This window comes from Crassostrea angulata, chromosome 5 (assembly GCF_025612915.1).
Source record: "Crassostrea angulata isolate pt1a10 chromosome 5, ASM2561291v2, whole genome shotgun sequence".
In the NCBI taxonomy this organism is placed as follows: domain Eukaryota; kingdom Metazoa; phylum Mollusca; class Bivalvia; order Ostreida; family Ostreidae; genus Magallana; species Magallana angulata.
Window position 1 is genome coordinate 57,537,460 of NC_069115.1, and position 13,106 is coordinate 57,550,565.

The 13,106-nt window shown below is 32.3% G+C and overlaps 1 protein-coding gene across 3 annotated transcripts; it reads left to right on the top strand.

Annotated features, from left to right (window-relative positions):
• The first annotated feature begins 327 nt into the window (after nt 1–327).
• On the top strand, nt 328–12,842 carry LOC128184815 (alcohol dehydrogenase [acceptor]-like). Of its 3 annotated transcripts, XM_052854411.1 has the most exons (12): nt 328–506; nt 680–947; nt 5,597–5,805; nt 6,150–6,339; nt 6,587–6,718; nt 6,859–6,980; nt 8,044–8,211; nt 8,694–8,832; nt 9,015–9,163; nt 10,475–10,667; nt 12,103–12,334; nt 12,476–12,842. In XM_052854411.1, the coding sequence occupies exons 3-12, from the start codon at nt 5,704–5,706 to the stop codon at nt 12,639–12,641; spliced, it is 1,593 nt and encodes a 530-aa protein (XP_052710371.1). In that variant the 5' UTR covers nt 328–506; nt 680–947; nt 5,597–5,703; the 3' UTR covers nt 12,642–12,842. The 3 variants fall into 3 exon arrangements, with proteins under 3 accessions (XP_052710371.1, XP_052710372.1, XP_052710369.1); XM_052854412.1 differs by lacking the exon at nt 328–506 and having other exon boundaries at nt 599–947; XM_052854409.1 differs by lacking the exons at nt 328–506; nt 680–947 and adding an exon at nt 4,623–4,749.
• The last annotated feature ends 264 nt before the right edge of the window (nt 12,843–13,106 follow it).

Sequence of the window (13,106 nt, forward strand, 5' to 3'; positions counted from 1 at the left end):
AAATTTACAAAAAGCCCGAATAAAAAAGGATCCATGTGTGCAAATTGGACGGAATAATACAGAGAAAAGAGTGTTTTTTAAGTCACATAATTTTCCATGACTCTTGGAATAAAAAAAATATGTCAGCTATTTGAAGCATTTAAATGATGCCAAGTAAGAAGACATTGAGACCAAATGTTATTTGATACTATATCTAAGTGACCACAAAGTGGTCTTCCCATAAACTTTCATGATTGAATGTGATTCATTTATTTACATTTAATTCTTTTTTTTTTTTTTACAAACTATTCAATGAAATGCTTTTAATTTTCAAAGGAGACTATGAAATCGTTGAATTTACAGACACCAACGAGGTGGAGCTTGTCCCCGTGTCGCGGTTAGTGATGTACGGGAGTGCTTCTAGAATAATTTCAGATCTACTTCAAAGGAAAAAGGCAGTTTTGGTAGGATATGCTGCTGAGCTTTACGAAGTAAGACATTTTTTTTGAGAATTATGTACCAAACCAGTAAGTTAAACTAGTATATTTATGAAATGATTAAATAAAATTAATTATCAATAATAAAATAAGTGCATTTTTTTAGGATTGCTTAATCATTATCAGCTTTTGTATATTATATATGTTTAATATTAACTGTTTTTCTTTGTACTTTTTTTTTACTTCAAATTCCAAATCCCAAGTATGATGATACTGACACAGAGAATGAAAGTGATTTTGCATTGCACCCATGATCACTAAAGAAAAAATCCCGAAAACTTTGCAAACAGTACCCTGCTGCCCATAAAGTGTCTCAAGATTTCATATCCTCCGGAAATTCCAAGGCCATCCACCAGCAGTCCAGGATGAAGATGGGGACCAAGCTGCCTCTCAAGCCTGCCAAATACAGTATTGAAGCAGGTTAATGAAGAAAACGAGGCAATGAAAACTGATGAAATCAGAATCCGCATGGTGAGTTTTCAAAATTTTTGATAATAGTTCTAAAAAACAAAAATATAATTTTTAAAAAACGTTCATCATTTAATGTCTATCAGAAAACTGTTAATAAACAATGAATTGAAGATTGCTACTGTGTTAACATTAAGCATAACGTAAAGCAATGTGCGGGAAAGTGAAGGCTGCTATTTTGAACAACAAAAAATAAATTGGCGAGGGAGAAGAAATGTTTACAATGCTTCAGTAAGGCATTTTTAATAGGCAACTAAAATTTGAGTATCATCCGTTGAGTTTTAATCGAGTTACAGAGCTTACAATTCTTTGCTATGTAAACAAAGCTTTTGTTAACATTTTATGTTGAAGTGAAAAATTCCAGTTTTAGACCTGAAAAGATTTTGTTTAATATTAGAAACTGTTTACTTATGCTTAAAATGAAAAAGAATATAGACAAATCAGCTTGAAAAAGATATTCATACTCGTTTATAGCAGTTTCTAAAAGTAGAAACGACAGCTGTTATATTACCCTTCTTTGAAAAAAATCCAGTTTTCATAAACGACATTTGAATCTAGTTATAAATACATTCATATCCCTGCATAACTTTAAATTTCCTTGGAATTTCCATATTAGGGTCCCAGGCATTCATACTCGTTTAAAGCAGTTTCTAAAAGTAGAAACAACAGCTGTTTTTAAGTACCAATCTCGGAAAAGTGATATTTTCACCGAGTGTTAGTAAATTATACCATCTATTGAATTATGTTCGTTGTTAGATAAAAAACGACGTCATAATCAACGTGTTGCATTCTGCATGCAGAGAGTTGGGAAGGAGGGTCCTTCACAGTAGTGTATTGTACTTGACAGTTCGTTACTGATCTGATTAGTTATAAAGTTTATTTGCGATAAAATGCATCTGTCAGGTAAACAGCATTCGACAATGCAGTCAATTGTATGACCCCGCCTTGTTATTTTATAATCAATCTGTTATCAAAGACTGAGAAGAGCAATTTAGCTTAAAATTTTCGAACCAAAAGTTATAAAGAAAATTTCATAACCCATCCCCCAAACCCCGCATTACGATTTTTAAAACTTTCTGAAAAAATGTTTTCCTTGGGTTTTTTCTTTTTGCTTGTTATGATTTCGTATAAGTCTGTCCCTTACTAGTATTTATAAAAAGGATATGCATGCCTGCACCTAACTACACAACTTTATTCAGCATATATTAATTTAATGGCGACGATGCAGAGTTTGAAGGTAAAGTTATCAGACAGTGTGTGTTAGCGCAATCGTGATAAATCCAAAGTTTAGAAATTACTCGCAAATTGCTGTCTTATCAGAAAGCTGAGGTAGTTGTACCCGTACATACGTTTGTTAGTGTGACGATGTTTAATTTGGTTTTCAGACATTCACTGTGGCTAAATAGATCAGATACTGAATTATCCGGTTTATTCGTCAAGCTTTCTGTGGTGTTTTTTTTTCTAAAAATCAGCAACACTTAGTCATTACTTAGGTTTGTTCACAAAATCATCTACTAAAATAGTGAGGCCTATTCAGCAAAGCGGGTGTAATGCGAAAAATGGAGCGCAAAGGAGCTTATCATCATAACTGTATGTATCTTTAGGGGGACGACACAACCATAAAAAGGGGAAGGGGTTCCACAAGGCAAGAAGTACTTCAAAATAAACAGACATCGCTGACATCTAATATCATAAGTACCCATTAGTCGAATTTTTATTATAATTATCTGATCTATTTATTTGCATACAATTAATAGATTATGATATATTAATATAATAAAATAAAACCATGATAAAAACTGCCAATTCGGTAATATCGATCTTTTCTGTCTTAATAGCTTCAAGGTCGTGATATAAATTTCTTATTGGGTTTTTTTTTTATTTGCATGAAATTACTTCACGTAAAACTCGCGCGAAAGTTTATAAGATTTTTATTCAATTTTCACACCACTACTTTTTAACTAGAAATTCACATGAAATGGTTAATGTGAATTTTTCGTTAAATTTCCGAGTTGTGTTTTTACTTAAGTAATGCTTGTGTTTTTGGGAAATTAATAATTTTTTATGATTAGTTATGGATTTAAAAGAACCAAATATCTTTCAACGATTATCGTTACATGTTTAATTAAAACTAAAATGCATAGAATTACCAATGAATTACCAATACGGATAGAGAATCTAGAGCCCTGAGGCAAGATTAACGCGGTAAATAACTACTTATTTCTTATAAAAATTGTAAATAAAAAAGTAAAGCTTACCTTAATAGCTTGGTCCCAAAGTAACTTCACAACAAAACATACACATTCCATCCTCTGCTTCAACCTGTGACATAAAAATTTAACAATGTGATCACGTCAACATTTATCCGCAAAAAATAGGCTTGAACATCGGCTGTGTCGGTGATTTACACTTGATATTATTTTGTATTAAACATATCTGTAATTGCATGTCGACAACGTTACTTGAATAAGCAACCGAGACAAAATAACAAAACTTTTCTTAAATTAAGTGTGTGAAATACTTTTTGGAAATAAATTAAAATCGGTTGGCTCTGTCAATGCAAAAAGCATAAAATTCTCATAATTTGTTGTCAATTTGTTGAGTTCAGCTGTTTGTTACGCTAACGTCATTGCTTAAAAACGTGGCAAGATTACGTTTTTGGAACGGTTTGAGAAAATGAACATGAATTCAATCTTAAGTCTTAAAACAAGTGACTAACGTTTGTAAGTATTCTTGAATTCACTTGTTATTTAAAACACCTCATCCGCCAATGCTATACCAAGTCATTACGTGCGTAATTTTGCAATGTCCTTAAACAATATTGATTGCAAATACGTTTTTGAAAGATGTTCATATCTTATTATGAAGCAAACCGAAATAGAAGTGTTAACCAAATGGATCGAATATGATAGACTCTACAACTCATACAAAATTACATATTCTGGTCTCATTCGTCTAGACGCTCGGTGGTTTGTGGGGAATTTACAGAGACAGCCGGTATAGTATTTTAAGCCAATGATATATAAGATGTATATATATCTAAGCTATATGATATATATAAGTAGTTATTTAGTAGCGTATTTTAATAAAAGCTAAATAGCTAAGATACCAAAACAACACGCATTTAACTTCTGTTTGAAATCTTGAGGACTTTGTAATTAATCATTTGTTCCATCGTTCATATAAACAGTAAAAAGGAGACTATTAAGTAAGTCGAATTTGATTCCAACTTTTAGTTTTCTATAGGAGATAATTTTTGTCTTTAATAGAATTTGATAAAAAGAAATTAAACTTTTAAAGCGCCAGAGCAATTTTCAAGTGCGTTCAATACTTTCATACCTTGCTAAACCTAATGTGTGTTTTTAAAGGCAAACATTACCATGCCTTTCAATTGTGGTTAAATATTTGTTTTTTAAAAAGTTAGAAAATATTTCAACAATTGTATGTTTTTAATTTAAGAAGCCTTTATAACTTTGCATGTAATTTACGACAAAGAATGCTCTGGAACTGTGAACGTTTAAGATTGTGAATGTTATCTTTCCGAAATTCAATTGTCCAAAATCATTTCCATTTCAATAGTTTTGCAGACATGGCACTTTTAAGGGCTGTCTTAGCTGCTGTTTATCTTTCCGAAATTCAATTGTCCAAAATCATTTCCATTTCAATAGTTTTGCAGACATGGCACTTTTAAGGGCTGTCTTAGCTGCTGTTTTGGGGATTTTGCTTTATTTTTATCTATATCAACTCAAATTGGCCAGTAAAGATGATAACATGGTTTTAAATGAAACCTACGACTTTATTATAGGTAAGAATATTCTACGTTATTAAATAATTTATTTCTACATTATAAACAAAGAACCATTTTAATTCGTAGCTAACTGAAAGAAGAAGGGGCTAACTTGGGGTATCTACCAATATTTAAATCAAAGTACTGACGGGAGTTTATTTCATCGATTATTTTTTATCTTAAAATCAACGATATGTTATTTTGCTTGGCAAGTAGTTTATAATCTCTATTTGAATTACGCACATTTTTATAATATGGATCCTCGGACTTTTCCGACAAGAAAACCTCTTATGAATCATGTGTAAAATAGAATTGATTTCATCAAATTATGTATCATTATTCGAAATATTTCAAAAAGTGTATGGATCCAACCAATAATGAACTCTAGTCTCGTTCAACCAGATGCTCGGCTGTCTCTGTTAATCTCCGACAAGTAAGAGATACCAGGTCACGTGATGGCTTGATGATGCGACCTCTAAATATAGACGGACTCTCTGCTTGTCGGAGATGTACGGAGACAGACGATGGTTGAACGAGACTATATTGAACTCTGGCTTAGGAATACATACGAATGCAAAAAACTTCTAAATTGTTCGTACTATTTAAAATCTAACTATTTCTTAGGTATTTATAAATAAGTTTCCTGTTTAAAAAAAATTCTTCAGCGTACATTACATCGAATGTATCGATTATTTTCAAGAACTAACTCTTGTCAGCGGTGACGATTTGTGCTTAGGTCCAAACACTGTTTCAGTTTCAGTTTGCCAGAGTAACTGCATAGGAGAGTTGATTAAAATCAACTCCCAAAAAGTATACATTTTATTGCTCTGTCTTGTGAATATAAGGGTTGTTTTTGTCCTGACAGTTGGGGCAGGATCAGCTGGATGTGTCCTAGCCAACAGACTTTCAGAAGACTTGGTTTCTAGAGTGCTTATTGTAGAAGCCGGGGGTTCCGAAGAAGAAAATGCAGTTATGCATATACCTGTTGCTATATGGAAATTAATAAATTCAAAACAAGATTGGGCATTTAAAACCGTGCCCCAGAAAAAATCCTCAATGGGATTAAAAGAACAGGTTCGTATATAGGAAAAACAACTTGTAATTTGATAACACAAAGGCAGATAGATAAAAGATAAAATGTTGAGAAAATATTGGTAACTAAATCGATGGTTCATAGTTTCATGCAACGGACTGTGTAAGTTTGAATATACATTGTAAGTATCTTGATATCCATTTCAACGAATTTTCCTCTTGCATTTGTTTTTATCAGAATGAATGTATATCACTTACTTCATTCCATAAAAAAGTTCAGTTCGCGTTATTGGTTACAATACATAGAATATTTTTGTCAATTATCAAAACTGTTTTTCTTTTTTGACGAGGAGATCAATGAGCTATAAGTTAAATTCTGATCACAGAGAAGTATCTGGCCCAGAGGAAAGGTACTTGGTGGTACAAGCTCCATCAGCCATCTGCACTACATTAGGGGGAGTCGCCATGACTTTGACGGATGGGCAAAAGAGGGGTGTCAGGGGTGGAGCTACAAAGATGTCCTACCTTACTTTATCAAATCAGAGGACATACAAATATCAGACCTTTCCAGCTCAAGTATTCTAGTCTATCTTGCAATTCATTAAAATTCGTTGACAAAAACAACGACATTTTCTATCTAGCACTCGTTACGCAATTTGTTATATATAGGGAATTGTTTTATTGTTAAATAAAACATAGGCTAGATGTTCTTAAATTCTCAAACAAAATATCAAACTTATGCTAGATGCAAATGAAGAATCATTTTATCTTTTGACTCCCTATTGTTTGGTCTTGATATATTACACATGCTTTTTGTTTCTAGGTTACCATGGACGAGGTGGGCCTGTTGTCGTGAGTTCTGGGGTAGCGACTTCTCTCAGTGACCGAGTGTTCAAACGGGGTATGGAGGAGCTAGGATACCAGACTCTGGACTGTAATGGGGAGTCTCAAACAGGTATTATACATAAATAGGTAACTATATACTATACATGTACCTCAACAGTAAAATACACATATCTGAAACCGTCTTTATATTGTTTCTGTGTATTATTAAATATTCACCTAATTTATCTTATTGTTTTGAAAATTAATTAGGTTTCTGTTATGGCCAGGAAACGGTCAGTAAGGGTGAGAGATGGAGTACAGCCAAAGCTTTTCTAAGACCCGCCATGAATCGTCCTAATCTCCACGTGTCTACAGACTCTTATGTTACAAAGGTACATGTATCTTGTGGTATATTGAAATTTAAAAATATTCGTATATTTTTAATAAGAGTAATTTAAATCAGTTCACGGGGTTCTTGCAAATTATCCATTGACCACAGCAGGTATACACGATAAAACAATTTTGACTTAATGTGAAAAAATATATACTACTATATATATTGAAAAAAAGGCTCAAATTTTCAGTTTTTAATACCGACATATTGGAAGAATACAGTCCTTTAAACATTATTGGTACTTGAAGATTACCAATTTGTTCTTATTTTTTCTCAATCAAGCTTCGCTTACTAAAAATTATTGAAAATTTCTCAAAAAATTCAGGATATCATCTGGAATTTTTGAATTTTAGAATTTTGCGCATGCTCATTACCGCTAAATACCGAGAGAAATAGTTTACGTTTCCACAATAACACATGTGCATGGATAAACTAAGAAACGATAATACAAATACGTGTAAATCTTTATTGCAAATTTGCAAAAGTTGTATATTTTCTTAATTGAAGAAAACACGGAAGATAACTCTAACAAAGTGCATTTACAAAAAAAAAAATCCCGAAAGTTCCAAATTTTTAGATGAATTTTTATTTGAAAATGGACTGTTATTATTAATTTGACTGTTATTTTCAACCCAACTCCATTAATTTTCTCAAAATCGTTTCTGAGCAATTCTGCAATTTTCTGCTTCATTACGGGTATTATGGGAGGCATTTTATCTATGGTGAAGGTCTGTCCCAAGACACAGATTATTCTAAGGAGAGTGTAGTGAAATCAATAGTATTATTGTGGGCTTTGTTATATAAATGTCAACAATACGGTGTGTCGATGTATCTATTTCGTAAATGTCCGATATCATATATAGAGTCAACCCGTGCTCGCAGGGGTCAAATTCTAGTTTATTTAAAAAAAATGTTTTTTAAAAACGTGTTTGGTATGCAAATATTTTTACAAATACACTGATTTATACAAACAAAATTGTTAATTGAAATTTCCAAACTTAAATTTTCTGGTAAATGTTATTTGTGCTTTGTATAACAATATTACCTGCACAATGCTTTAGATCCTGAGAGAAAACAAAAAAGCTGCTGGGATTTCTTTCATTAAAGACAATGTTAAACACGTGGTCAAGGCCAACAAAGAAGTCATCATTTCTGGTGGTGCCGTTAACAGTCCCCAGCTTCTTATGCTGTCAGGAATCGGGCCAAAAGAACATCTTTCAGCTTTAAAGGTAAATTTGAATGAAGAAAAAAGGAATCATTTTTTAATATAATTAGTTGATCACTATGGTTGGGACCTGAAAATGATAAAGAATCCTATTTAAATGTTATGAGTTGATATAGGACCGAAGAAATATATTTTTTATAAAGATTTTAACACGCTCCGACCATGAATACCGCCTCATAAAATGCAAAACATTATACAGAATTGTAAAGTAAACGATTTGAAAAAAAAATGTCATATATATAAATTACAGATATATAACATGTTATAACATTGCTGTAAGTGATAATGAAAAATGTTTACAGAAAAAAATTGAGGTTGAACAAGAGGCGTGGTAAAGCATGTGATTAAAAGGATTTCTCATGATTTGTGATGGTATATGAATTTCTTCCAACTCGTTGTGTGTTTTCTATCCCCTTGCCAAGGCGCAATGATAGAAAAAAAAACACAGCGAGTTGAATACAAATCATGCAAAACTACAAATAACAGATTCCAGTAGAAGCAGACTTACCTGTAGGTAATAACTTAGAGGACCATACAATGCTCTTCTTGTTGTTCCGAGACAACTCTTCCTCTGGTTCCAGTCCATCAATGTGGTCCCACTTGCAGTACCAACTATTCAGATCTGGTATTATTTGTATTATTTGCACTTACTCTGATACATTAATTCTGATACATTTCTTACACATATTAGGAAAATTGCGATTTTATACCCGTACGGAAAATACATTTTAAAATTCAATGTATGATATATCTATTTGATGATACCAGCACTTCCCTATAAAATACTTAATCATTTCATTTACTCAGGACCCTTTGCAAAGACACATTTAGAGGCAGATGCATTTTTTGGAAATGACAAGATTGAACCTCCTTACTTCCAAGTTACATTTTATAGTGTCCCTGTTGTATCATTTTTCGCACACGAGTTTCCTAAAATGGAAAACTTGAATCCAAAGGTAATATATGCATGTACATACACTCTTTAGAATACAAGTATATTGTTGAACAGTTATGGCCGTTTCACTTTCATTATTGATTTTGTTCTATTATCTAGACTGTTAAGCGATCTTTTTTATGATCTATACATGACTTAATAGCAAGTGTTGTATGTTTCATTAGTTCTGCACTTCGTCCATACATTTGTTAATCATTTCAGTTAAGCCACAAATGACACTTTATTAGATCGTTGATATTTGTTCAATAGGTAGACATGGTGTTTTAATAATTGTTGAGAAAATCATTCCAGGTATAATTATCTAGAATCATTCTCTCTAATAGCATGACCGTTTTAATTTATTTTTGGGGGGGAGGGGGGGGGGTGTTGTTGCTTTGCTATTAATGAATTCAATACAGTTGCTCAGTTTGTTAAATTGGAAAACATTCAAGTTAAAGGTAATTTAAAATGATTGTGCATGAGTTTGAGGAAAAATATGAAAGTAAACTGTTGTGCATGTTGACATGACTTTGCATTGATAAAGTACATGTAACAAAAGTTAACTTCTTGAGTATCAATTATTCATTTTTGATCCAAGAACGAATGTTGACCAATGACCTGTTTTGTGAAAACAATGGTATTTGAACACTGTGCTGGATAATTATGCCAGTGCCAAGGTGGCATTTTTGCACCCGCTTAAGCTGCATATATCGAAAAATTCAAATATGCAATATGATAGACCATTGCTTAAAGAGTTAACATCCACTTTTGTTATCATTGTACCTCACATGTCAGGTGAGATATTTACCTTTCAAAAATAAGTTCCTATTGGAAAATAATTTTTCCCATAGGAAAAACAATATTCCTCTAGGTAATTTTAAATTTCCCATCGGAATACAAGAACTTCCTATCGGAATTTCAATTCCGATAGGATTTGATAAAATCCGATAGGAAAACTTAATATCCTATAGGAAAAACACATGTCTGAAGCAAATTCCTACAGGAAATACCATTCTCCTATAGGAAATATAATTTTTATAGGACTCTTTAAATATCCTGTAGGATTGTTAATATTTCCTGTAGGAGAATCAATTCTCCGATGGGAATTATCATTTTCCTATGGGATATTAATTCTAAAAGGTAAATATCTCACCTGTCAGGTGAAACACACTGAAAACAAAAGTGGCTATATACTCTCTAGAGAATGGTCTACCATTTGGTATACATGGATTTTCCCGAAACTGCATCTTAAGCGGGTGCAAAAATGCCACCTTGGCACTGGCATAATTATCCGTCAAGTGTTCTTATTTCTTTTCTATTTTTGTCGGTTAAGATAAGAGATGGTGTTCAAAGTTCTTTAAAAAGAATATTAGAAGAATCCGGAGGAATATTCTTTACTACAAACATACTTCTTCAGCCAAAAAGTAGAGGAACAATCCGACTCCAGAGTACAGACCCTTTTGATCCGCCTCTCATAGATCCTAACTATCTGGATCACCCGGATGATATAACTAATTTCTTAAAAGGTAATTAGTCATTGCTTTAAATTATTACAAATAAGTTTACCAAAAGAAAACAGGAAGATTCTTTAAGGATACTATTGATTGTTGGTAAATCATTCATCAAACGCCACAATTGTTTTTTTGAGAGAACATGAAAAATGTGTTTTTTAAGGCACTGTTTTCATCTGTTTTTAACGTAATTGTTTAATTATATACAACATATTTTTTTACAATAAAACGACAGATATTGCAAAAAATCTGTAGCATTTGGTTTATCTTCAGTTCTATAATACAAAAGTTTTTAAACAATGTGCACCAAATATTTCATAGAAAGATATTGTTTAAATCCCCATTCTCATGATCTTGACAGTTTTTACGGCACTTCAGTTTAAAACTACAAACCCGCCCATGAATCTATACCCGATATTCGCAACTGTTTACCATTCTACCACACGGGATAGGGTTAAACTTTAATAAATCCAAAAGTTATAATCTTATCATTTTTTTAAAGTATATTAGACCTTAAAAAGAATACCATCAGAAATATATCCAGCAAGATTGTTGAACGGTTATTTTCCCGATTACATTTCGTCAAGTGAAAACAGTCTGACGTGTATAATAAGGCTATTTTGGTTTAAAGGGGCATGGTCACGATGTTGCTTAAATTTCATTTTTCTATTTTTAGTGTTTATAGTGCTCTACAAATGCATTTCTAATGATCAACCAAAATTTGAGCGTCAGTCGTAGAGTTATAAGCAAGATACATAGCTCACAATTCTCTGTCGTGTAAATAAGACTCGTGCCCATTTTTTGTTAACATTGGTTCAATTTCTTTCACAAGCTTATTTCCCTCTGTTTCAATTTGTTTTCAGCAAAAATAAATAGTTCCTAGCGTTTATTACATTCATTTCGGGTCCAAAGCTTGACTTTTTACTTCAACATTCAAAAGGTCAACAAAGCTTTGTTTACATGACAAAGAATTTTGACCTCTCTATCTCTCTTTTAATGAGACAACTGACACTAAAATTTTAGTTGACAAATAGAAATGCCTCACACAAAAAAATGATGTAAATGATAAAAATGGAAAAATAATTATTTGACCAAAATCGTGACCATGCCCTTTTAAACTGTTTACCTATACTTCCCGTTTGTAACGTTATAAATAATATCTGATGTAATAAATTACAATAATGAAACGTTTTATTATATCCTAAACAAAGTTGACATTTGCATTATTTTTATTGATAAGACGATGTCTCGTAAAGGCGGAAGTTTAATTTGTTTCAGATTTCAATAAGAATGTCATTTAAATGAGGCGATGATTTAAAGGGAGTTATTATGTACAATATCATCGTTAAATGATTGGTAGTAATTATATTCACAACAGTGTTTTACTGGATATTCAATTTAAAAAGATAAATTATTAGAGGAAAAACTAAGAAACACTCCTTATTTTCAGGAATACAGAAAATGATGCGATTAGCCAACACCACGGCGTTTAGATCCGTGGGTGCCTCGCCATCTGACCCTTACCAAGAGTACTACCCACCCTGTAACTCCCTGCCCTACCCTTCTGATGAGTACTGGATATGTAGATTAAGACATTATATGAACACTCTCTACCATCCGACTTCTACGTGCAGAATGGGAAATAACAACGACGACACTGCCGTAGTCGATCCACAACTTAGGTGTTTTTCTGTATTTATCCTTATTGGAAACAAACAACAAATCACACAAAACTGACATATACATGTTTATATTTTAATGAAAATATTGAAAGTGCGACGTTTTATTTATTTAAATTTAGAACACTGTTGATATTTTTTTAGAGTGAAAGGTATCAGCAATCTACGAGTTGTAGACGCATCCGTTATGCGCCATGTCACTTCCGGAAATACCAATGCCCCCACCATTATGATAGCAGAAAAAGCGGCAGATTTGATTCGGGGAATAGACAGTGTTAAGGATATTCGAAACAATACCGAATATTTATAGCAAAGATACTTGACCCAGGTTCGGTTCCTGCAAGAGAATATCTTAACTTTTAAATTTTTACGAAAGTCTGGAAATTGGTAAAATCAGAGATTTTTTCGAAATTGTTTTTACCTGCATGCATGTATTTAAAAAATGTCTTTTGTACTCATGATATGATATCAGATTTTTAACATATACCATATTAATAAATTGCGTACTATATTATGCTCTTTCCCAGGTTTTTACTTCCACCACTTTTATTAATCCTCCTAATTAGTACATATACTGGTCAATTAAAAAGTATTGAAATAAATATATGGAAAAGTTTTCTTTTCAACAAATCCACTGTAATCGGATATTTTCACAGCAGTGAAACTACAATTAAATATCATGAATGAGATTTTATTCAGCACGAAAAAGAAGTTATGCAAATGAATATGGATGAAATAATAATAAATGAATTATAATGTTATCTAATGCTAAAAA

Coding starts and splice junctions, on each gene's coding strand:
- LOC128184815 (XM_052854409.1), top strand. CDS start 4,623: ATGGCACTTTTAAGGGCTGTCTTAGCTGCTGTTTTGGGGATTTTGCTT. Junction 6,981..8,043: donor CAGACTCTTATGTTACAAAG/GTACATGTATCT, acceptor ACAATGCTTTAG/ATCCTGAGAGAAAACAAAAA. Junction 10,668..12,102: donor TATAACTAATTTCTTAAAAG/GTAATTAGTCAT, acceptor CCTTATTTTCAG/GAATACAGAAAATGATGCGA.